Here is a 25,721-nt window from a genome sequence, read left to right as displayed (position 1 = left end):
TTTTTTTTTTTTTTTTTTTTTTTTCTAAAGATAATTCAATTGAATAGAGAGGCGCGGTTTCCCATTTTGAAGTTCGGCTTCCCTCCAATTCCACTTTCTCTCTCCTCCCCTATTGGGCCAACTAAATGGGCTCTCGGCCCATTTTGAACATCATGTCTAGATGGGCCATAAATAGCCCAGACATTTAGGAAATATACATTTTTGACCTTCTTAAGTTTAAAGTTGATGTCATTTATCCCTAAAATTTTATATACAAGTCTTCGGAGTATTTAAGAATGTTTCAAAAGATTCAAAAATTAAAATTAAAAGTTAGTTGACGAGAATATTAATTTAGAGTCACGTGACTTTTTTATTTGTTTATTATCTCTTTACCACGTCTTATCTCTTCCCCTCCTTCCATCAGTATTTATTCTCCCGTTTCTTTATTTTTATCTATTCACCCAATATTTTTCATTTATTTATTTAATATAATGTTTATAAAATACTTATAAAAAAGAAAAAATAAAACCAATATATTTCATTAACTAATATAATTTCATAAAGTTTAATTTTAATATTAATACTAACCAAGCTAATATTTAGTTAAATACGAGAATCTCAAAATTAACTAATTTATTTATTTTATTATATATATATATATATATATATATATAAAATACATGTCTATATACACTAGACGGAAAATTTCCTCCTAAACGCGTATTGCAGGTGGAATATTCATTTGGGCCTCATACGAAGGCCCAAATGAAAACAATATAAGGAAAGCCCAATTGAGCCCAAAAAGATAAGGATAAGGCCCACAATGACAAAACCCTAGCAAGAAACACCGTCGTCCAAATAGTAAGTGGAGAAAATAAAATGGCTTTATATTTCCGGTAGGGATCCACGATGGAACCCATTTCCTAGCCTCTGCTCTGGAGTCTGCCCTCCCATTCCCCTTCACCGACCCTAATATAAATAAATAAATTACAATAATAATATTCTTTTTATTTTTTATTTTCATTATTTTCCATTAATAAAAAAACCTACCAGCAACCTATTCCTAAAACGCGAATATAAAAAATAATAATAATAATAATAAAACACAAAGATTCGTGTTTTTTCTCGGCATTTTTATTTTTGTTTATTTAAAAAAAAATAATGATTTTTCAAGACAAAATGGAGTTTATTTTTATTTTTTTAATTTAATTAAATTATGATTTTCCTTTTGGGTTCCGCCTTACCTCTCTCTTTCTATCTCTATTTTTCTTCTCCTTCGACCTTCTTCCTTCTTTCTCTCTCTCTCTCTCTTTCCGTCTCTGTCTTTCCCCCTTTTTCTCTCTCTGTCTCCCTTCAGACACTCTCAGCTTCCATTGCTTCTTCTCCCACCTCTGCCACTCCTTCAAGGTTTGTATGCTCACCTGATCTCCCCGATGCTCTATCGAGCATCGCTCATTTCGGTTCTTCTTTTCCTCCCAATTCTTTTCTCCTTCTAGCTGTAGGGTTTTAATTGGATTGGGGGTTTTTCATCCCGATTGCCTTTCTCCGATCATCGCTTATTATAACCATGATTACTTCCTTTTCTTCCTCAGCTTTATGTTTCTCTGCTGTTCTCCTATTTTGGAGGTTTTCATGCTTGTTTTCCGTTTCTTTTTTCTAGCTCTTGTCGGCTTGTTTTTCTTCTCGGGTTCATGTTTAGCTTAATTATTGACTCACCTTCTGAATCTTTCGACTTTAAGAGTGATGGTTTTTTTTGTTGATACCAGGTAGATTATTGGGTTTCAACAGCTGTAAGAAAAGGGGTCGGTTTGGTTTCATTTGAAATTAACGAGATTGAATGAAAATGATTTTTGGGCGTTCTGAAAAGATTGATATCTGTATTAACTCTATGTGTTATTTTCCCCTGGTTTTGATTTTGACGTCTCTTGGTGTTTTGCATCATTCAGTTGGAGGAGCAGATTGTGAGCAGAGTTATTTATTTCTCTTGAGAAGAAGATGGCTGGTGCCGTTAGTGAAGAGGCTATAGGGATGAGGTCCGTGGAGAGTTTTGCAAATGGGCATCACAGTCAGTCTGGAGAAGCATTGGCTGAATGGAGGTCTTCTGAGCAAGTGGAAAATGGAACACCATCAACTTCACCGCCATACTGGGACACCGATGATGAAGAAGAAGAAGAAGCTGGTATGCTTGTTATTTGTGCTTCCGTACTTGTTTTTTCTGTGATTTATATCTGTAGGAGTGCTTTGTCTAGCAATGAGATTCTCCTAGAAGCTCTTGAGTAAGCTGGAGCAAATGCAAAGAACAGGGAAAAGTTGTGAAATATTATGGGCTCTTTGGATTTCTCATGATAGAAGCTTGGACAATCAATTGATGTTTCATATCAGTCTTGTACATGGCCAGAACCTTATGATAGCTCATATCGTTTTAACTTTGTGATATTTATTTTGTGTATCTTGGTCTCTTATTTCAAATATCTGGGTTGTTGTATTGATCTCTATCTCTGATCCCTCTCTCCCTTCTCACGATAGCTGTTCTGGTTTGTATTGTTTGCTAAAAAAGTTGCCGCTTGGATGATTTAATATATCAGATATCTTCATACTCTGTAAACATTTACTCATATTTCTATCCTATCCTTTTTGTAGGACCAAAACCTTCTGAATTGTATGGAAAACATACATGGAAAATAGAAAAGTTTTCTCAACTTAACAAACGTGAACTCAGAAGTAATGCATTTGAGGTTGGGGGCTACAAATGGTATGTGAATTTTCTATCCCATCTGAAATATTCAACAGTTTGTGGTTTTCTTTTTTGTATGTCACCTGTATTTTTTACATGGAATTCCAGGCCAATATCTTCACATCCTTCTACTGACCTGATAACTTTTTTTTTTTTTATCCTTTTGATGTCTGAAATTATATTTTACTCTGGGATGTTATATCTTCAATTATTGATTGATGCTCGTTCTTAGTTTCTCGTCGTGGTGTTCAATCTGACTTACTTTGGTAGCGTTAGTCAATATCCTACTAGAAAGCTGAGAACTATTTTTGTGTGGTATTACTGAGAAAATTTTGATGCCTTTGTTTCTAGATGCACTTTTCTCCACATGACGATGGTTGAGGATTGATCCATTAGTAGTGGAAAAATACCTATGGATTTATGCATGTTTCTTGTAGGAACGTGCATTTTGGAAATTGGTCACCCACACACCTACCCTTAGTTTTGATAAGCTGTACAATCTTGTTGCAGGTACATTTTAATATATCCTCAGGGTTGTGATGTCTGCAATCATCTCTCTCTGTTTCTTTGTGTCGCAAATCATGATAAACTCCTTCCAGGTACTGTTCTGTTTGAATTGTATTTATTAAGCACTATCCTCATTTTCAATTTGTTTAATCACCTTCAGTATCTTTTCTTTGCTAAACAGGTTGGAGCCATTTTGCACAGTTTACTATAGCAGTGGTGAATAAGGACCCAAAGAAATCAAAATATTCTGGTTAGTTCTGTTACATTGCTTTTCAAGTTTTTGTTGTCACCACTTACCATAACTCGTGGAATAAAAAATATATATATATATGTTGTCCAGATACGTTACATCGGTTCTGGAAGAAAGAACATGACTGGGGATGGAAAAAGTTCATGGAGCTTTCTAAAGTATTAGATGGTTTTATCGACTCTGACACTCTCATAATAAAGGCACAAGTTCAAGTGATTAGGTAATTTCTGATCATGATTAATAATGATTATTAATCCTAGATCGCTGATATATTCTTGCTAATTCTGTGTGATGTTCTATTTTCCTTGCTTGCTAGCATGTTAAGTATGTTTCCACTGGTAATCAATGACCCTTCTGTAAGTTTTAGTTCTTTGAATATTTTTTAGGCTACCTCCTTATACCAGACAACTGCTATTTGTTAAATGAATTCATTCTTATTATTATTTTTAGTTCTGAAAGCTTGAACTGTTTCGTCTTCTAGGCCCCTACCGAAAGAAAGGAAAAAAAGAGTTCATAGTCTAAGTTGGTCTTTAGTCAAAACCCTATATTGGTCACAGTTTGACCGGGATGTCTAAGTTTTCATTGGGTTTTCTCTTTGGAAATGAAACCTTTGAGTCTCGAGTTCTCAATTATGTTTGAAATTTCATGTGTCTGAATTTTGTCTTGCAGGGAGAAAGCTGACCGGCCTTTTCGTTGCCTTGATTGTCAGTATAGGAGAGAACTTGTTAGGGTTTATTTGACAAATGTTGAGCAGATATGTCGACGTTTTGTGGAAGAGAGAAGAAGTAAGCTGGGGAAGCTGATAGCTGATAAAGCTCGATGGTCAAGGTAGTCTTGTTTTTCATTGTTTATCACTCCCTCAATTACATTAGAAAAATTGATCGTGAGTACTATCTAGTAAACAAGGTGTCTGGAATCTATTCTTGAGACTTTTCATTGTTCTTGGATCCTTTATGAGTTTGTGAAGGAAAATATTATAAATATTTGTTTACTTTTCTCCTTAGATCAGAAGCTGTCTATAAGGTAGACATCTTCAAGGGAATCAGAATTAAGGCATCCTTTACGTTAAAAATGAATAGAAAAACAGAATTGATGGTGCTCCGGAAGATTTGCATGATCATTCTATGAATTAATCAGTGCGTAAACGAATATATTGGTGGAAAAAACTCCCAGCTAGCAGCCAAATAAGAAGGCTGGACATTTCCCTGTCCTGTAGTGAAATGATTTTTTTTTTTTTTTTTTTTTTTTAACAATAGAACTGTTTGAAAGTCTTCTGATATCTCTCTAACCAAGTGTACCACAACAACGCTGTAGCTGCATAATTCCCAAAATATTTGCCTTTTTGGATCTTCCACCCTGAGAAAACTTCATTATCACATATTATTGTTATTAGTGACTTTTTTTTTATTGACTTTCATTTTTATTTCTTACAGTTTTCGAGCTTTCTGGTTGGGAATTGACCAGAATGCTAGACGACGTATGTCTAGGGAAAGGACCGATGCAATTCTAAAAGTTGTTGTAAAACACTTCTTTATAGAGAAGGAGGTGACATCTACTTTAGTGATGGACTCATTATACAGTGGATTGAAGGCTCTTGAAGGGCATACCAAGAATAAGAAGGGGAAAGCAAAACTATTAGATTCTGAAGAGATGCCAGCTCCAATAGTTCACATAGATAAAGACACATTTGTGTTGGTGGATGATGTACTATCTCTGCTCGAGAGGGCTGCTGTGGAACCATTACCACCAAAAGATGAGAAAGGCCCACAAAATCGTACAAAGGTGAATGCCTGATCGATAATGCTCGTCAAAATCTTTAGGTGGGAAAAAGGATAGCTTGATTGGAAGCTTAAAAATGGATAGGTCTGGGGTACAAGTAAAATAATAGTTATGTTATTTGATTTGTTTGTTACCCTATTTTTATGACGATAATGGTTACGTTAGTCCTGATAACAAACTTGTGAGTTAAATTGTGGCCAGACACCTCTTAGTGACGAATACACAATTCTTTTTGCATTGATTTTATGATTAGTTAGGAACAAGGATTCTTAAGTCATAATTCACATACCTAGTAATGTTGGAGTTGGGTGAATAAACCATAAACTCTGTCTGCAGGATGGTAGCTCTGGAGAAGACTTTAACAAAGATTCCATTGAACGTGATGAAAGGCGTCTTACAGAACTCGGTCGTAGGACTGTGGAAATATTTGTTCTTGCCCATATATTTAGGTATTGTGTTTTTATTATCTCTTCACATAATCCAGCAACTTTTGTCTGATCTGAAATAGTACAGTTTTATGTTCAAAACTAGTTTTCTGGAAGCCTTGTTTCAACTAGTGTACTAGCATGTAATAACTTCATAAATGTCGGAAAATTCTTTCAATTCCTTTACTTGTCATTGAGGATGCTATTTTTGCATTAGCTTGCTGTCGTCGTCTTAAAAAAAAATTATATAGCGAAGGCCAATGATTGCCATAAAGATGTTGCGAAAAAGTGTTGGCTTTTGTGGCATGTTCTCTCAGGAAAAATTTAGGTTGCAGTGTTGCACAAATATCTTCCCTAAGTTTATTGAAAAAAGAAGTTTGCTGCATGGTTCTCAGTTTCTCAAATCAAATATGATTCAAATTGCTAACTTGAAGTTGAATGGTATATTTACTTTTCTCTCCTTACTCAGCAGTAAAGTTGAAGTTGCCTATCAGGAGGCTGTTGCATTGAAAAGGCAAGAGGAACTCATTCGTGAAGAAGAGGCAGCATGGCAGGCTGAAAGTGAACAAAAGGCGAGACGATTAGCTTCAGAAAAGGATAAGAAATCGAAGAAAAAACAGGTGTCACATCAGTCGAATTATTAACTCTCTTTTAATCCATTTTCCTCCGGCCCTACTCTTTTTTCCAACGTTCTCTTTCTGCCTGTATCAATCTATCTTGTTATCAATAATTTCCTCATTATCTTATGTCGTTTCTTTCAACAGGCTAAACAAAAACGAAATAACCGCAAAAGCAAGGATAAAGGGAGAGAAGAACGGACAAATGTGGCTGCACTGATCAGAGAACAAGTAAATCCTTGCAATGGGAAGGAGGAAGATGCCATAGTGGATGAGGTGCAGCCCGTGCTTGAAAAGTCTGACTTACCTGAAGTTGTATCGGATGTCTCTGATTCGGTTGAAGGGGTTGGCGAAGTACTTCAGCCTGATTCAGAAGACAGAGATGCCAATGCTGTTAATTCGGACACGGACACATCAGAAGTTCATCCTTCAACGGAAGCAAGTAGCAGTTGCATTGGTAGTCTGTCTTCTGCACAAACGCCCTTATCCGACAAGAAGCTGTCTATCATGGATGATAGCTCTTCTACATGTTCTACTGATTCTATTCCATCCGTGGTAATGAATGCGTCTTATAAGGAGAATTCCTTTCACAACTACAAAAAGCAGAAATCACCTAGCATGTAAGTGATCAAATATTTCTTTGTAAATGCCTCAGGATATGTAGTGATTTGCATCTTTGATTTTGCAGAGGAAAGAATCGGCAGAAGGATGTAGCATACGATCGGAGCTTTTGTGCCAACGACGTGGATAGTCAGTCATCAATGATTACAGCTGGCATAGAAGACCGAAGTGATGCTTGTGGTAGTAACAAGTCTAAAAAGTCTGATCCTATGGCAGTTAATCATTCTCCCCGGGGTAAAATGAAAAGGGTCGAACAGCAGGCTGCTAAGAAGGTGCGCACCTAACCCGTTTCAAATATATAAATATAAAACTTCTAGACTGAATAAAATGAAAGAGTGCATCAAACTCGAGGGAAAAAAGAAAGAAAAAAAGAAGAGCGTCGTAGATGTTGCCACGTTCAGGCTGCATTCCTTTATTTGTTATTGACATGGTGTGTTATTTTGTGTTCAGATTTTTCTTGAGACTAATTTCTAAATTACTATCATGTTTAATCGGTTCAAGTTCAGACTTTTTCAGTTTCGAGTTCGAGAACGGACTTGGAAGGATAATTCATATTTGATCAAATATTTGTAGTGTCGTGTCCATTTTTAACTTTTAGTTTGTTCTTTCTGTAGGAAGAAAAGGCTATTTCGTTGCCGAAGGAACAAAGCTCTAAAAACCAGGTCGATATGGAAAGGATACTTAGAGATGCGTCGGCAGCGGTACCATCCTCCCCTCAGAACCACCAGGATCATATACCATCGATTGTTGAACAGAGGTTAAGCAATCAGAGTATTGGTACTGTTGATCCCATTCAAAATAATCCATCATCCTCAACTAGCGTACACCAGATGGAGAAGGCTGTGCCTGTAGTTACCTCATCCTATGTGGTAAGTGCAATAAAATCAGAGGCTCAGAAGTCTACAATTCCAAAACCAACTGAAAAGGCTACCTCACAGCAATCTCCTATGATGTCAAGACCTTCTAGTGCACCTCTAATTCTCGGTCCAAGAGCTGCAGCACCTGTTGTTAATGTGGTTCATACATCCCCATTGCTCGCTCGTTCCGTGAGTGCAGCTGGTCGGTTAGGTCCAGACCTTGCTCCAGCAACACATAGTTATGCTCCCCAGTCTTATAGGAATGCCATAATTGGAAACCATGCAACTCCGAGCAGTGCTGGATATGTTCATCTGAGCACTTCATCTACAAGCGTGAGCCCATCTTCAGCCTTCTCTTTGACATCTGCTATGGTTTCTTCACCCATGTTTGTACCACACAACTCTGACAGGTCGGATCTGAGTGCTGTTAGATCGAATTTTCCTTTTGGTATGGTAACTCGAGATGTCTTACCGAACAGTCCCCAGTGGGTAGAGGGTTCACAGAGGGAAGCTGTTAGGAGCATGCATTACAATTCTTCCCTACTTGATGATGTTCAAGATTTATACAAGAAACAAATTCGTGGTTCGACACATGAACTTCTGTCAGCAGAGCTCTCAGCTTGTACGTCTGGTCGACAACTCCAAGGTTTCGCTGAGGAGTTCCCTCACCTTGATATAATCAACGATCTTCTTGATGACGAAAACATTGTTGGGATTTCATCTAGAGACAGCTCAATGTTCAACTCTCTTGGCAGTGGCCCAAGTCTGTTGAACAGACAGTTCTCTCTTCCTGGTGACATGGTAGGGAAGGCTGGCGATATAGGGTCCTCCACGAGCTCTTGCAGGTTCGAGCGGACACAGAGTTATCAAAATGGCAGGTTCCAATGGGGGTATGGCTCGTCCATCAGTCGTTACGAACCAGGCATGGATTTTATTCCACCTTCGAGTCAACAACAACAGCACCTAAATGGCCAGATTGATGGGTTGATTCCAAATTGGCGCGCAGCTTCTGATCTCTCTGTACTTGGGACAAGGTCTTTAGACTTTGATGGTTACCAATATCTTAACCCAGAATACTCAAATATGGCTCATGGCGTCAATGGATACAGTGCGTTTCGACCGTCAGATGGGCACTGACTAACGTAAGAAGCAAACATGGCTGGAATTTGCCTTGCCTTGCCTAGAGTTCGTGAGTACTATCCACTGTAATAATGTACCAGGCAGTTGTTGGGGTCTTGGATTTGGAGTGGGGTTGCTATCCTTCTCATAAGAACACAATTTGTAAAGAGTGTTTTTCCCACCTCTTTTAGCCTTAAATACAAATTTAGTCGTGTTGTTGAGGTTTCGATTACTACCCTTTTCGAGTTTTCTCCCTATTTACTCAACCGGTTAAAGCGCTCGGACACGAACAATATCCTGAAATCCCACCACAGACAAATCCCTGTTGCTAAACAAGCAAAGCAAAACAAAGTTCTTCCCTTTTGACTATGTTGCTGGAAACTTCCTCGAACGAGCCCCATCTCGCTCTTATAATGTTGCTATACATCATGCCTTATGCATACATATCATATCATCAATGTTAGCAATTCAAAGATAACTTGCCATATTAGTAGTTAGGACAGGACGCATTTGCTTATGTCGAGGTTTGGTCAAAACCTTGCAGCTTGTAGAATTATCCAAAAGTTGACACTGTTCTTGTTACTATAAATACCATTGCAAAACCCCAACAACAAACTCAACTTTTCTTACATTAAACTCCTCGAAACGGAAAGAAAAACAAATACAAATATGGGAGTTCTGCACATAACTCTGTCAGTGGCTTTCATTCTTATTCTCTTGCAGCTTCTGCCAAACGCAGCTGGTAGGACGCTGCCTGAGAAGCCAGCAATGGTGAGAAGAAGGGAGCTGGAAATGGAGCTGAAGTTGAAGCTGCAGTCTCTTCAGAGGGTCAGAGTGCCACCCTCTGGCCCCTCCGGTTGCACGTTCATTCCCGGCACCAACGGCCCTGGCTGTCCTCTCGAAGTGAGGCACTACGCTGGCAACGGTTCAAAGCAACGTTCGAGCACACTCCGACGCTATGCCACCCCTGTTCGTGTCGTCGAGGCTCTCATCTGAACCTCTACCCCATCTGCTTTCTTCCATTCAGAATGCAAACAGTTGGTTTTATTGTCCCACTTGAATTCTTGGAAGCTAGAAGATCAGTTAGCCATCATGTAACATATCGAATTCATTGCAAGATTGCTTTGTTATTTGTGTTCTTGTCATGTAAATAAGCAAAATCTTTTCATATAAATTGAATATATTGTCATTTTAAATGTATCACGGTACCATCTAGAAATGTCCAAGCAAAAATTAGGAGAACAAGTGAAAAAAAAATTTATTATTGTTAACTAAATAAGGTCAGAGACAGAGATTATATTTTTTGATTCTATCACATCCACGTCTATTTTTTATAATATTATTTGATTTATAAGAATGCTTTTTTTTTTAATAGAAATTATTTTGAAAAAAAATGAAAATTTTCTAAAAAATATATATTAAAAATTTAGGATTGAAATGAAATTACGTATTGGAATTGGAATTGTGAAGTTTGGTTATTTTAGGCAGAGGAAAAGAACATGAAAAAATTATATATAATATCATATAATATAATATAATCCCATTACTTTCCCCACATAATCATTTACATTAATTTTTTTAAATATCTAAACTTTATTATTTGGAATTTTTGTGTACTAATTCCATGCGTGTACGCATTGTTTAGTGACCCTTCAAATTAATAACGATATCATTTTTATTAAATTTTACTCTAAAATTTTCAAAATCTGATTTTATTATTATTATTATTATTATTATTATTATTTGAGGTTGAAAAGTACAGAATTTAAAAATTATCATTCCGGCGTATAATAAAACTTATTTTATTTAGTAATTAGGGTAATGGGCTTGGGCCTTCCCGTAGCTAAGAGAAATATATTTTTATAGTGGGTTTGGGTTTGGGCTTGGGCTTGGGCCTCAGCCTATTCGAGGTGGGCTTGCAACAAGTCCACGCTTATTGACCCAAATCCGAACCCGATTACAGCGGAAGTCCTTGGTGACGGGGGTTCCCTCCTCCAAAATGACGGCTTTCACGTTCGGATTCTCCCTCTCGATAATGGCCTTGGCGGCTGAGCCGCCCACCCCCACCAGATGCGGCCATGAGCTCTTCCCTGGTCGCCAAAACACATCTCCTCAGACACACACAAACACAAACACAGAGACAAAGAGAAGCGAGGATCATAAGTTGTGAGTGTATTACCTGGACATGAAGACATCTTTTTCTCTTTTCTTTTTACTGCTCTAAGTGGTTATGTTTCGGGTTTCCGAGATGATGATATTTATACTACTTTCGGTTACTTCATATGTTCGTCGTTGTAGTATAGCGGTGAGTGTTGTCCTACCTATCCTCATTTTGGGGCATTGAATTATTTTTATTGTTATGTGACATGACAATAAATGATTTAATGCACATAAATTCATTATTAAAAAATTCAAACTTGTTGACATTGATAAAATCAAATTGCATTAAAGGTAATATGACAAATATGCTGACAAATATGTCATTGGTATGGAACAAATTTAGCTCATTTTCGAGTACATTTTGAATTTCAAAAGAAACTTTGTAATAAAATGAAATATAAATCAATGTAAAATAAAAGTAAAAGATGATAATCTCTGGATTGGTTACCAATGCACACTAAAAAAAAATTGCTGTATAACTTTATAAGTTGTATAAGCTATAGCTCTCAAACTAGGTTAATACTAGACGATAGGTCAACAATCTTCTATATTGTTAATATACATTTTAGTGTAACGAGTCTAATTCTAATTGTTTTGTTTCAAAGTAAATCACGGGACAATTCATCCCATTCAAATATTTTCGCTCAAGAAACACTAAATTTTTCATTTGGGCAGGCCAATAAAAACTTCTTTTGATTAAGTGCTATGACACTTAGCTCCGTAAGAGAAGGTTGAAGATATGCCAATTTATGCCCTAGCCTATACGTATTTCAATAAGATTCTAAAATAACACAAAGTTATCTCATTGGAAACAACGAGTTCTCGTTCACTTAACATAAGAAATTACATATCGATTTTAATAAATCATTCTTCATTAATTTTTATGTAGGGGAGTCGAGGAAAGAGATTAAGAGAATAATAAATACACATATTAAATCATAGATTAAAGCATAAAAGAGATTTTATAAATAAATAATTGGGTTGACAAATATAGTAAACAGGTAAGTCTAATTTAATAAATTTGAAATTTTATAGTAAAAATGGAAAGTTTAAGAAGTATGATATAATAAGACCATTTTAACATGATTGATGATTATCTATTAAGAGTGTGGCTACATTATTAAAAATATTCCAACAAATATTATTAAAAATTGTATTTTTTTTAGAAAAAATAAAAATAAAATTTAATGATATTTTTAATAATGGTTAGATTGTAGTGAGAACCCATTGGGGCGATCAACAATAATTTTTTTTAAATGATTCATAATATATATATATATATATATATATATATATATATATATTAAAAAAAGAAAAATAAATAAAGAATTCATCGTACAACGAAGTGAATGTCACAGTCACGCTCACACGAGTAATTGTAAAGGCGAGCGTCGAATTTGCAGCCTCCAGCGGACGAGTCACGGGCCGGTTTATCCCCGATTCCATCACCACTTCCCTTCCCTTGGAGTCCAATCATTGTCGTCCCCCGCTATCATCACCCACCATGCTTCCTCTTCACCAATGCATCGCCCCCCTCCTACTTCACTTCATCTTCCTCGCACCTTTTTCGCTGGCCATAGCTCAGAATCATGAAGACCCAACCATCAGAACCATGGAGGCTTTCTCCGGCTATCCTCTTCACGAACCCTCCTCCTCTTCTATCCCAAACCCCATTTCTTCTCTCCTCGTCGATGCGGATTCCTTGGTGAAACAGGTATGGACGTAAATGGATCCTAATCGTACTGGGTTTTGATCGGATGTATTAGTTAATCAATTGTTTTGCGGATTTGGGCATTTAGATTGAGGAGCTTTCTACTTTCTCGGATTCTCCTTCCCCATCGGTTACCAGGGTTCTTTACTCTGAAAAGGATGTATTGGCGCGAAGGCATGGACTCCGGCTATTCATCTAATTTCTTTGTATTTCTTCTGTGTTCATTCCAAAATGGGACTGATTATGTGCTTGCAGGTATGTCAAGAACTTGATGGGGCTCTCTGGTCTCTTTGTTAGAGAGGATGCTGTCGGTAACATATTCGGTAGATGGTGAGTGAGTCTGCAATGGTCACCCATGTCATTAGTATTGTATTATGCATAACATCTCTAGTCTTGTTTACTTTATGTAGGGAGGGCTCTGAACCAGAGCTTCCTGCTGTTGCAACAGGCTCTCATGTTGATGCAATTCCATTCTCTGGCAAATACGATGGAGTTGTTGGTGTTTTAGGTGCTTTAGAAGCCATCAATGTCTTGAAAAGGTTTGATATCCTACTTTTACCAACAGTTTTAAAGGGTCTCTCAAACTAAATGGAAGGAACCAGCGGGTAGCTGATATTGTCCACTTTAGGCTTTTCCTTTCGAGCTTTTCCTCCGTTTCCACAGTCTTATAAAAGATGCTTCCTTCTTCTCACCAAACGCTTCGCTCTCTTCCCCACCAAACCAGATAAAATCTTTGTAGTTTTCAAGGGGCTGACTTAGAATTTGGCAGGTCGGGGTTCAAACCAAAGAGGTCTCTAGAAATTATCTTCTTTACCTCTGAGGAACCTACACGCTTTGGAATCAGCTGCTTGGGTAGCCGCTTGATGGCAGGGAGTGATGCACTTGCTAAAGCTTTGGAGACAACTGTTGATGCTCAGAATATATCTTTTATTGAAGCTGCTAGCTCTGCTGGGTACTTGACTGATTCAGCTCAGATATCAACGGTGTTTCTGAAGAAAGGAAGTTACTCTGCTTTCCTGGAATTGCACATAGAGCAGGGGCCCATTCTGGAGGAAGAAGGTATATCTATAGGAGTAGTGACTGCCATTGCAGCTCCTGCTAGTATAAAGGTGGAGTTTGAAGGCACTGGAGGCCATGCCGGTGCTGTACTGATGCCATATAGGTGAAATTATATAGCCATCAACATTTCATTGTTTTTTTTTTTTCATCAGACAATTGGAATCCAAACTTGTTCTTATTTGATCAGAAATGACGCTGGACTGGCAGCAGCTGAGCTAGCACTAGCAGTTGAGAAGCATGTATTGAGCTCTGGATCGATCGATACTGTCGGTACCGTTGGTAATTCTTCATAACCAAGTGTTTATTATGTCTTGTCCTAGCATCATCCTATATCTGCCCACCTTTCCGAACATGATCTTGATTAAATGAAACTTTTCAAGGTATTCTGGAGCTTCATCCTGGAGCAATCAACAGCATTCCAAGCAAATCACATCTGGAAATAGGTTGAGATTTTGTTGTAACTCTTGATTATCTTGTTTAGCTGCATGATGGTCGTGTACTTCATCTTCATTGTTTTTTCTTGTCTGGTAACAGACACCAGAGACATTGATGAAGAACGCAGAAATACTGTCATTAAGAAGATTCATGAATCTGCAACTGAAATAGCTCAAAGGCGACGGGTCAAACTATCAGAATTCAAAATTATAAACCAGGATCCACCAGCACATTCTGACAAATCAGTAATAGAGGCAATGGTTTCTTCAACAAAAGAGCTCAATCTCACACACAAGCTGATGATCAGCAGAGCATACCATGATTCACTGTTTATGGCCAGGTTACAGAGTTTTATCATCAATTCTCTAAATACATAGCTATTAGTTTCTCCGTATTCTTTCAGTGAACAATGCTGAATTTGCATTTTCACTACCTTGCAGGATATCCCCAATGGGCATGATATTCATTCCTTGCTATAAAGGTATTAATCTACTCTGTATCCTCTAGTAAATAGCACAAGTTGGAAGCACCTAACCTTATAATGAGTTGAGCTTGTGCCATCAAGAAAATCTGAGTCAATTTTCATGCTACTGCTTTTGCAGGGTACAGCCACAAGCCTGAAGAATTCTCCTCTCCCCAGGATATATCAAATGGAGTCAAGGTATTAGCCCTTACCCTTGCCAAATTGTCCCTGCAGTGATATCTTATTCCAAATTCCTGTAAAGTTGATTGTTCACGTCCTTGTTTCATTGGAGCCTTGTTCCCTGTGAACTTGTTTACAATAAAGTTTGAATTTTCTCCCATTACTGAATTTTCATGGTGGGTGAGTTTAGAACTAGATGATTAGTGTGTGTGAATGCAAAAGAAAGAGACAAGGATCAGCCTGTTTATCCAATTATATTTGCAATTTGAAGTTGGTAGTTCAATTACAAAGAAAGCAGCCTTACCCAATCTTTATCGACCTCGTTGGGAGTAGTGTGGCTAAAATCAGAAACTACTCTCCTTAGGTTCTATCTGGATTGAATTTGCTTCGACTAAAAGATCTGCAGTTCACTCACCTGTGTTGGATGATGGAAGTTCCACATCGGCTAATTTAGGGAATGATCATGAGTTTATAAACAAAGAATACTCTCTCCATTGGTAACGAGGGCTTTTGGGGAAGCCCAAAGCAAAGCCACGAGAGCTTATGCTCAAAGTGGAGAATATCATACCACTGTGGAGAGTCGTGTTCGTCTAACAACTTGTTCCCTTACAAATATCTAATCTCTTATAGGCTACTCTAGAGGTTAAACAAAGTAGGCAAACAACAAGAAAAGGCAGACGTGTATCAACAATCTTTACTTGTTGTAGCAGTTGTAATGTTTTTTATCTTCTCTGCATTTACCAGTGAAATCTCAATCTAGCACAGATGTTAAAGAACGCATCATTCCAACGAAAGATCCAAAAAATTGAACAGTGGATCAAAAATCTTAGCACTAACCTTAGGTTTCATTACCAGCCTTTCGTTTTCCCCATTCTTCAAACTGACAGAAGATATCGTCAAGTCTACAGATTATTTTCCAAACAAGTGTTTAGAGAGTGCCAAATTCCCAAAGATTTAATGGCAACGGATTCGATAAATTTTCTTACTCTTTTCCAATGCCAATCCATTCTTCTTCAGAATCTCAGAAATCATCACTACAGTTGGATTAGCATAATGGAATCGAATTGCAGGAGTAATTTATAAAGAATTGCGAGGGCGAAGAATGTTGAAGAAAATCAAAATCCCGCGGAATCAGTGTTTGTTTCGACGGCGGCGTTTGGGCAGTTACGGTATACACCGGCAGTTACTGCATTATCCGGTGACTGGTCCGCCCCTGAAATTTTTTGAAAAATCCCAGACTCCCACCTTTAATTTTATGAAATTACAAATATAACCTTAAAAAAATATTTTAATTTTGACTCAATGATATACACTAAAAATTAGATGTAACCAAATATAAATAGCAACATATAACTAATTTACCTAATTTTGTTAGTTAAATAACAGTTTCAACTACCATGTGACAAATTATAATTTGAAGTAAAATGTAGCTAACTATATATTAAAATGATATTGAATTACTATTTCGATATGAAAGTGACGGGTCCCATTGATATTTGGTTGGATATGATTTTTTCGTTCTTCTTTTCCTTTTTTCTTCTCTTTTTCCATGACTACGTTATGCCTCATAATAAAAAGGCTTCTGAAGCAAAAATAATAATAAAGAGATTGAGCGTAAAGTGGCTCGATGTTGAATTGAATCTCTTTAGAAAGATCTTCATTTCGTTAAGCCTCAGTGCTGCCACAGTGGGAAGTAGACGAAAAAACTTATGAGTTTATACGTTTCACACTCGTGCCCATAATATGATCTACTGACCCATAAGAAAATGGCAGGTTCGAGCCTATAACTTGTTCGTCTCATTTTCAGTCAAATATCTTAACTAGTTTAATTATGTTTAGATCCGGATCCAGACATAATTTTAATAAATATCGGTGATACCAAACTTATTAAGTAGGTCATTAAATGGCACTCACTTTTGTACCAAATAACCTTCATTGACAAAAGCTTCCACACAAAAAAGCAAAGATTGGTTCAATTCAATGGCTCTGAAAATTGCAAACACTTCCATGTGGGACTATTTATTTAGCCTTAACTTTGGTGCCTATAACAAGCTCTTGCCTTTACCCCAATCTTACACCATTTTTTCCTCTATTTGTCCCATTTCATTACGGTTTTTAATTTCCCCCACCAAACTCTAAACCCATTTTAAACGTAACGTATCTCGAACATTTCGTACAGTATCGTAGATTCGAACCATAACGGAAAGCAAAATCACTTGCCTTATGTCTCAAGCAATGAAAAACTTGGTTGGATCTTGAGAAGAAGAGCTCATACTCGTTCTTTAAATCACTTTTTAGTGATTCGTGTTGGCTTAGAAGAACCTATGTCGAAAAGCAAATAGAAGCTCCTCTTTGAGGTACGGGGAAGAGAGACAAGAACATCTTTTTTTCCTTTTCTTTTTTAGGTTATGATAAAAGGGTTTGTCTTATATCCTTTAGAGAATATAAACTAACACAAGCAAGACAAGACATTGAAGTAGTTAATTCATGCTTTAGAGTGAGTGTTTGTGTGTGAAAAGCTGTTGCCTTCTCTCTCTCTTTCTCTCTCTCTTCCCTTTCATGTATATAAAGCCTCCTTACAACATCTCTATATCAAATAGTTCCAAATCTCTCTCTCTCTCTCTCTTTCTCGTTTTCTCAGGAAAATTGTTGAGGGGAATGTTGTCTGGTTCGACACCGTTCATTATCGTTCATATGACGGTAACGATGTCGGACCAGGCTTCATTCCCCCCAACTTGAAAAAGAAACGAGTATTGTCATTCTCCTCTCCTCCATAGATCGATGTCGGCCCAAGCTTCATTCCTATCTTAAGTTGCAGAAACTCGAGCAACGGTGAAGTTTTTTTTTTTTTTTTTTTTTTTGGGTTTAAGACATTGATTTTGAAGAACAAAATGGGAAAACCCTAATTTTGTTTACGAGGAAAAGGAGAATAGAAGTGAAAAAGATGTCATAAAATAAGAGGCACATTAGCTTTGCTTGCAGAGAGTTACAAAGAATAATATGAGCTGAAATGAAGAAGCTTTCAAGACCTTTCACTTTATGAGTTGCATGAAAGAGTTTTTTTTTTTTTTTTTTTTTTTTTTTTGACGGTCGTGATTAAAATATTGAAGATTATAATTCTCACTTCCATGAATTATGAATTTTTATTTCTCGAGTAGTTTTATGGGTCGTATGTGTAGCTTCTCGATCGAGATTTAGTAGAAGTTACGAGCAAAGGTATGTAAATATACCTTTTTAAGAAATGCAATACTTCTATTTTAAGATCTTTCGTGATTTTCTTATCGGGTTTTTAGGGTTATTTATCTTGTGAACAATCGAAGACTTAACCGTGAACGTGAACGGGGTTTAGAGTTCAGAGTCGTGTTGGGTCGAAAGAAATATGGGTAAAATATAATGCAATATTTTCAAATTTGAAAAGGTTTAAAAGAAAAGTTTTAAAGGAAATGTTGAAGAAATAACAAAAGGTAATTTCTAAAAAAGAGGGAATAGAAAAGGTTTAAATTTGAGAAAATGACTAATATTTTTTTTCATACCAATATCAAAATAACTATTTTCCATAAATAAAATATTATTTCAAATATAATTTTTTTTTTATTTTTCTTCCCCCAAAACACTGCTTTTTGAGAGATGCCCTTCTTTTTTTTTTTTCATGGCTTGACCAAAGCAAAAGCTTAGAAAAGTTTGTTTTTAAAAGAATGAAAAAAAAAAACCGCGAAGAAATAAAGAATTTTGCGAGGACATAAGTGGAAAAGACTTCTCTGTCTCTGCTCCACTCGGTGGACATCATACTCATAAATAATTATGTATATAAAGACAGAGATTAATTAAATACAATGAATAATCTAATTTACGTAGTAAATATTAATTTATATAAAGACGAGATATTGGCGGTTCAACTAACTAACCATAAACACTCTAATAGTTTATCTCGACCGTAATTTGGTAACATTTAATAATATTGATTTCAATTATATTAAACTATAAATGAGAAGAAAATAAGGTATTTACATTTAAATTTAAATTTAAATTAAATTAAATTTTCTAAAGATGTAGACAGATACATGGATGGTACATGAAAAAGGTCTATGTTGGGCCGAAAGCGGCCCAAGTTGGCCCAATAATTAAAAATCTACCCCATAACCCACCACGCGCGACACATGCACATGGACTACACCTGCTCCCATAACCAATCAATGGTTTGGATTAATATATCTAAAGTGTCCAATCGAAGGTTATCGTTTAGTTCACGCGCCAAAATTCCCGTGAAACAACGAAACGCACCAACTGCTCTCATGCCGCCACGTCAGACAAACAAAATGCCGACCTGAGACCCCCTTCTCTCTCTCTCTTCTTTCTCTGTGTCGAGTTCTTTCGAGAATCTGTCTCTCAGAGGGCAGAACCTTGTGGAATTCGATTACTGAGAGAGGAGACAAGGCGCCCGATTTCATTTTTGGATGTGGTAGTTCCGTTCCAGTTCTTTTGGAAATCATTGAGAGGAATTGAATCATGGAGGAAAGTTTCTTTGATCTTGTTGAGTTTTTGAAGAGGCCCTCGATTGCCGAAACATTTGTCGACATTTTGCTATGTGCAGTTCCGATCTGGCTCGCTGTTATGATCGGCTTGGTTATCGGTTGGTCGTGGCGTCCTCGGTGGACGGGATTGGTTTTCCTCGGCTTTCGGAGCAAGTTCAGATTATTGTGGACTGCTCCTCCCGGATTTGGAGCTCGGCGGCTTTGGTTGGCCTTCACGGCTCTCTCTGCCTTCTCGGTCTGCCGGACTCTTTGGTCCAATTTTTATTGGAAGAGGAAAGCACCGCCGGCGCCAGCGGACTCGGATTCTCCGGTGGCTTCTACGTTGAAGCACTCGGCAGAAGGGAGCGGGGGTGTAATTGCGTGAGTATGAATTTATTTGGTTGCGTATCAATATTTGTGGTTAGTCTCTTATTTGCCAATCTTTTAATTCTGTGTGTAACTGACGGTATTTGAGCTTGTTGAATTTATGAGGTTTCGTCGTTCGTCTAGACTCCTGTTATTGACATTAATGGTTTGCCTGTTGTTTTGCTTGGAAAAATCCTTGCGGCGTTGTTGAGGCGGAGTTAGAATTTTCTTGGAAAAATTTTTACATTCTAACTTTTTACGTTTAGTCTTTCAATTTTGAAACCAAGGGAGGGTCAATTGCTTCCTTCTTTCATTGCTCGATCCTGGTTGACTGTTAAACTATGAAGGCTTTGGGATTCATTGAACAATATCATTAATTAATACCCTCACTGAAGGCAAATGAAGAACAAGTTGTGATCATAATATGGATGCCATTAGATGAGACTGTTTCTGATGATAATTATCTTGTCCACTTCTTCAGCAATAATGACGTGGAAAAAGAGCAGGATATTGTTACAGAGAATGATTTAGATCACCTATTGCAACTGCTTGAAGGAAGGGATGAACAGGCAGAATGGCAAGGTATGATGCAAAGGTCGACCCCAAATTTCGCATATGAAGCTTGGCGCCTTGAGCCTGAGGTATGGTATTCAGCTATGTGGATGGTAGATTGTGTTTCCTATTATAAGTTTGAAGAGCTCTCTTGCATTTTCCTTTTCTTTCTTGCCAAAGTTGGATTAGTCTTTTGCCATTTTTTAGAATTCTTGATTTTGCACATTTTTTTTATTATTTCCTTTTGAACCCCTTTCTATAAATCATTTTCCCATGTTAGGAACTTTAAAATTTTTCGTTAAGATTTTACTATGATTAAGACATCACAATTTTTCTACACTTAATCTTTTGTGTTCTGCTTTTCCAAAGCTATGATCTAATATCAGAACCTAAACTGCCCTGCTTAAACTAAAAATTTTGGTTCTGAAATTTGTAGGGTACCACATTGTTATGTTTGAACTCCACCGTGGGTTATTTCTACCTTTTGTGTGCTTGTACCACATACAGTATTGAACCATTGTCTATGGGGAATACGTAGCTGCTTCAAATTGTTGTTGTCAGCTGTTTCAATTTTGCATTTTATTGTTTTAGATGTAACATAAAGCTCCAACGTCTTTCTTTTTCTCCTCACCAGAACAGACCAACAGTTTATCGTAGTAGAACTGTCTTTGAGGATGCAACTCCAGAGATGGTTAGAGATTTCTTTTGGGACGATGAGTTTCGGACTAAATGGGATCCCATGCTTACATATGTCAAGATATTGGATGAATGCCCTCATACAGGGACCATGATTGTGCACTGGATTAAGAAGGTTTGTAAGACATGGGAGATACTTGAATGTTATTGTTGTATGGTACCATTAAATGCCTCAATTGTATTTCCATTTTGCAGTTCCCCTTTTTCTGCAGTGATAGAGAATATGTCATGGGTCGAAGAATATGGGAGGCTGCAAAAACTTACTATTGTGTAACAAAGGTATATATTCCACCGTGTTCTAGGAATTTCTCCTGCTACTCTATGTTGCTAGCTACGTTGTCTGTACTTGATCTAGCCATCCTCCCCCTCCCTGGCTTATTTTAGTTATTTTTTTAGATAAGTTCTATCATGCACTGTTATTCAGTTTGACATGGCTGTATACCTGGACTGCCAGATGTCCGAAGTTTCCTTAGGATGGTAATAAGATTCTATGGAAACATGTATTATCAGAGGGAAGAACATACCAAAAAAATTAATAGCAATTAGCAACTGGTTTTAATTGATCAAGTTCAGCCTCTTTGTAAATTACCGAACGCTATAACGATTGGCTGTTTGTCCAGTTAAACGAATTACCAACGGATTTATATGATCTGTAATAAATTATAGAATTACTAAGCTTTCCTTGCTGACTTGCAGAATTGAAATATGATTACATGCTCCCTGTTAATTAAGACCTTTGCTCGTATTTTGATGTGATTAAGTTGAAACGTGAAACTATTTCTTCAGGGCGTACAGTATCCAAGCTTACCTAGACGTGACAAACCTAGGCGTGTTGATCTTTATTTTTCAAGTTGGATCATCAGGGCAGGTGAGGATTAAGATAATGTATTGTTCCTCTTTCAGAAAACTGCAGGATTTCACGTGAAAATTCGTTTTAATTAATATCCTAACTTCATAAATTTGGAAATGACAGTGGAGTCTCGTAAAGGAGATGGATTGTGGTCTGCTACTGAGGTTATCCTAGTGCATTATGAAGATATGGGAATCCCCAAGGATGTGGCAAAGTTGGGAGTCCGTCACGGAATGTGGGGAACTGTCAAAAAATTGCACTCTGGTTTCAGAGCATACCAAAACGCTAGGAAATCAGACATTTCTGTGTCCAGAAGTGCACTGATGGCCAGAATCACCACGAAGATTGCTTTTGACAGAAGCTCGGAGTCCTCAGAGTCAGAATCAGGTGAAGTACGAACTCAGGTAATGAGGAGAAAGCACCAAAATGATTCTGGCTTAGATTGGAAATGGATAGTCATTGGTGGGGCAGTGGCTGTAGTCTGTGGACTTCGAACAGGTGCAATTGGGAAAGCCTTGTTACTTGGGGCAGGACAGAGAATGGCTCGAAGGTGAAAGATGTCTAAATTCGGCGCAGAATCTGTATCTCAATGCATTTTGAAGCTCGAGAAGTTTCTTATAGTAGACGGACGCATCAACCAATATAGAGATTAACAGCATATGATCAAGTTTTCTGAATGGCTGTGATAGAGCCAACCTCTACAAACTTCCGGTATTCCTGAGCTCCCTACTTTTATATGTCAGTCTTTTGCTGAAATGATTGAGTATGGCATGTGTAATGGAACTCAGTTGTGACTTGAATCAACCTTTGCAGCTAATCAGATCATGCTTGTGTTTAGCTCTAAGCTTGATTAGGATTGTGGATATGTAAATTAATGGGGGGGCTTTGTTAATGTATTGATATCCAAAGCTAAGATTGTTGAACTCTAGGACTACTCGGTTATTTGATTGTTTGTAGATGACTTTTGGAGAAACCCAACCCAATTCGAGCCATTTCTTTCTCCTTTAGCCATCAACGAAGTGGTCTAGTCATGGTCCTTGACAACTAGGAATGACCCATAAATTTAATATGATAGGCGAAGGAATGTTACATTGTCCATTTGATAGACAGAAAGATGGACCTTATTGGTGGTTGCTTGCCACTCTCCCTGGCGGCTGTGGCCCTTTAACCAAAGACCTAATAAATGGGGCTGTGAATTTAGTGCCAAAATGGGGTCCCAACTCCATTCAACATCTTATTTCCATTTGTCAAAATTGGTTGCCCGCATCTTTTCGTTCCTTTTAGCAAGAACATCTGAAACCATTCCAAGGAAGAATGAAGCCGAAACAATAACGTCAACGACCGCTTATGATAGGAGGAGTTGGTCAGCCATTTTGTATGTGTATGAATGCATATCTGACGAATATAGGATGCCAAATTGCTTTACAGCTCCAAGAGCTGATGTACAAGTTGCTCTCGCTGTTTATTGTTGCTATGTGTGCTTGTGAGAGTTTTTTTCGTTTTTATGTGCTGTCCCACTCCTTTTCCAGGACGAAAGGGCAAGTCCTTGACTCTATATCCAATCGATTGGGCAAATGACTTCTTGAAAAAAAAAAAAAAGTCAATTTCTTAGCCCGAGCTTCAAAAAGGTTCATTTGTCGTTTCGTCCCTAATACTTCTTGAAAGACGTTAGTCCACAAAAGTACTTCCTTTTTTGTTTACTCAATTCTCTGAAGTCGAGCCCAACTAGACGGACCTGATGATCCGCAAGAATCTCCCTAGAAAGTTGCACTAACATCCGATCTAATCATCCTCCCACTAAATATTTCAAGACTCACCAATTTCAACCATCTTAATGTTGCTTTTCTCTAATCCCTCGTATATACTTTTTACATATCAAATTCATTTAATAATATTTTTTTTTATCGATCATTCAAATAATAAAAGGTAGAAATTGTAATACTTGGCTTATCCAGCCAAGCATATTATTCAATTAAATAAAGTTAAAGTTGGACACGTTAGTATCAATAATTCATAGACCTTGCCTTGTAATATTAACATGTGATCCTTAATTTGCATCAAATTTAGGGCATATTTGTTATCCTTTTTTTTCAATTTCTTTTTTTTTTTTTTTAAATTAACGGTTTAGTTTTGGTACAGTAGTAAGATGAAGATGTTTAGTTTTAAAAGTTCAATGTTTGTTCGTTTTTCATTGGTTCGAGAATCCTTTTAAACTTTAAAAAATTTATAAGAATCATTTGGAGTTACGCCCGTTAAACTTTAAATTATCAAATATCATTATTGAAATTTAAAAATATTATAAAATCTTTGACATAAATTACCAACAAAACTTTAAAAATTAATTTTTTTTAGTTTATAAAATTTATTTAAAAAAAAACATACACCCAAGTAGATAACAAATTAATGAAATTATTTATACACCAAGAAACTTTCATGAGTTTTCTTCCTAAATTTTTCTAACAAATATTTAAAAAAATCTTCAAATTTTTTTATGTGGGTTTAATAAGCTCAAAAATTTTGATTTTGTGACGAGTGGGTTCAACCGTTTCTCCCCATAATTTAGAACGTGTTTAATTCAAACTAATAATTCACGTGCTTATTATATAATTTAAAATTTTATTATATAAAACAAAAAGAAAAGGTCGTAGAAACTAGAAGGTTTTGAGGGGTTGAATGAGGAATTGAAATATCCATAAAGAAAAGTCCAATTTTGAGATGTTCAATGCCAAAATAATAGTGAATTTTTAAACGTGTTCATATTGGATGAACCTTCTAAACTAAAACACGTAGCTCCCTGCCCCTTTCAACTTTATTTATTTTATTTTATTTTTTCAATTTTTTTTCTTTATGCATTTTTTTTTTTTTTTTACATCAAAATTATATCAATTACGATTTCAAAATAGAATTTTCTTTATAAAATTTACTCGCGTGTGACAATTTTAATGCATGAACGATTAAATTCATTATTTATAAAAATCTGCACGCTCGTGAACTAACATTTTAAAACGAAATCTAACTAACAATGTAAATTGATATATCTATTATTTTAAATTTTAAATTGATAAAACTCCTAATATTTATGCGTAAATTGATTTATAGATTCTCGTATGTCCATTAATTTTTATTAAAATAAAGCACGTGACAGGTTGGTTATCTATATTCGACATTAACATAAAGAAATGAAAAAGTGGGGCACTTATCAACTTTATTTACTTTTTGACGAGTTTGCGAACTCGAACGTATCTGTTCTCTTTTATCTCCTTCATTATTAAATTGCTCAAATGAATGTGATCTCAATTTTAGATTCTATTCGATAATTATTTAAGTTTTAAAATTAAATTTATAAATAATATTTTTAAATCTAATCCAAAAGTATATATATATAAAAAGTAATTTTTGTTTATAAATTTAGATAAAAATTTTAATGATTCAATTATTGTAAAAAAAACAGGGAGAAATTAAATCTAATGATAAAAAGCTAAAAATTAAATATCCAATAATTACGAACAAGTTTAAAAAATTGAAATTTTCAATTACAATTCAAAATTAAAAATATTTTTATTTTCGAAAATTAGGAATAATTCCAATTTTTTATTTTGAGAAATATAAAATATTGGTAAATAAATTATGGAAAACCAACAAAAAAAACCGAACCGTTTGGTTTAAAAAGTGCGGAAGTCTGACCCCACATGTTTTCAAATCAGTGGAGCTTTAAGCCTATAAATATATGAACCTCCAAATTTCAAACACCAACGAAGCCGAGGACTAGCAATCAGAGATCCTCATCTTCTACCTCTGATCTCTCTGGTTTTTTTTTTTTTTTTTTTTTTTTTTTTTTTTTTTTTTTTTT

General features: G+C 36.3%; 4 protein-coding genes across 5 annotated transcripts; 3 read left to right on the top strand and 1 right to left on the bottom strand.

Annotated features, from left to right (window-relative positions):
* Positions 1–1,235: 1,235 nt before the first annotated feature.
* Positions 1,236–9,123, top strand: LOC111442685 (MATH domain-containing protein At5g43560-like). Of its 2 annotated transcripts, none has more exons than XM_023080162.1 (13): positions 1,236–1,386; positions 1,926–2,158; positions 2,620–2,731; positions 3,224–3,312; positions 3,402–3,470; positions 3,561–3,690; positions 4,140–4,298; positions 4,904–5,252; positions 5,586–5,698; positions 6,147–6,294; positions 6,439–6,911; positions 6,980–7,184; positions 7,527–9,123. In XM_023080162.1, exons 2-13 carry the CDS (start codon positions 1,975–1,977, stop codon positions 8,904–8,906), a joined length of 3,411 nt encoding a protein of 1,136 aa, XP_022935930.1. In that variant the 5' UTR covers positions 1,236–1,386; positions 1,926–1,974; the 3' UTR covers positions 8,907–9,123. The 2 variants fall into 2 exon arrangements, with proteins under 2 accessions (XP_022935930.1, XP_022935924.1); XM_023080156.1 differs by having other exon boundaries at positions 6,144–6,294.
* A 1,551-nt stretch (positions 9,124–10,674) lies between these two features.
* On the bottom strand, positions 10,675–11,135 carry LOC111450237 (inhibitor of trypsin and hageman factor). The gene is made up of 2 exons (XM_023090260.1): positions 11,068–11,135; positions 10,675–10,978 (listed from the first exon to the last, which is right to left on the bottom strand). The coding sequence occupies exons 1-2, from the start codon at positions 11,081–11,083 to the stop codon at positions 10,785–10,787; spliced, it is 210 nt and encodes a 69-aa protein (XP_022946028.1). The 5' UTR covers positions 11,084–11,135; the 3' UTR covers positions 10,675–10,784.
* A 1,291-nt stretch (positions 11,136–12,426) lies between these two features.
* Positions 12,427–15,166, top strand: LOC111450481 (ureidoglycolate hydrolase). The gene is made up of 10 exons (XM_023090652.1): positions 12,427–12,762; positions 12,848–12,933; positions 13,015–13,089; positions 13,170–13,298; positions 13,529–13,921; positions 14,006–14,097; positions 14,199–14,261; positions 14,353–14,593; positions 14,694–14,734; positions 14,856–15,166. Exons 1-10 carry the CDS (start codon positions 12,553–12,555, stop codon positions 14,951–14,953), a joined length of 1,428 nt encoding a protein of 475 aa, XP_022946420.1. The 5' UTR covers positions 12,427–12,552; the 3' UTR covers positions 14,954–15,166.
* A 4,056-nt stretch (positions 15,167–19,222) lies between these two features.
* Positions 19,223–22,849, top strand: LOC111448902 (stAR-related lipid transfer protein 7, mitochondrial-like). Its single transcript, XM_023088686.1, has 6 exons — positions 19,223–19,788; positions 20,255–20,414; positions 20,960–21,136; positions 21,217–21,300; positions 21,808–21,889; positions 21,995–22,849. Exons 1-6 carry the CDS (start codon positions 19,403–19,405, stop codon positions 22,423–22,425), a joined length of 1,320 nt encoding a protein of 439 aa, XP_022944454.1. The 5' UTR covers positions 19,223–19,402; the 3' UTR covers positions 22,426–22,849.
* Positions 22,850–25,721: the final 2,872 nt, after the last annotated feature.

The sequence above is a fragment of the Cucurbita moschata genome, unplaced genomic scaffold (genome assembly GCF_002738365.1).
Source record: "Cucurbita moschata cultivar Rifu unplaced genomic scaffold, Cmos_1.0 Cmo_Scf00001, whole genome shotgun sequence".
NCBI lineage: Eukaryota > Viridiplantae > Streptophyta > Magnoliopsida > Cucurbitales > Cucurbitaceae > Cucurbita > Cucurbita moschata.
Note: the sequence above shows the minus strand (reverse complement) of the source record. Positions and strands in the feature narration are given on the sequence as shown.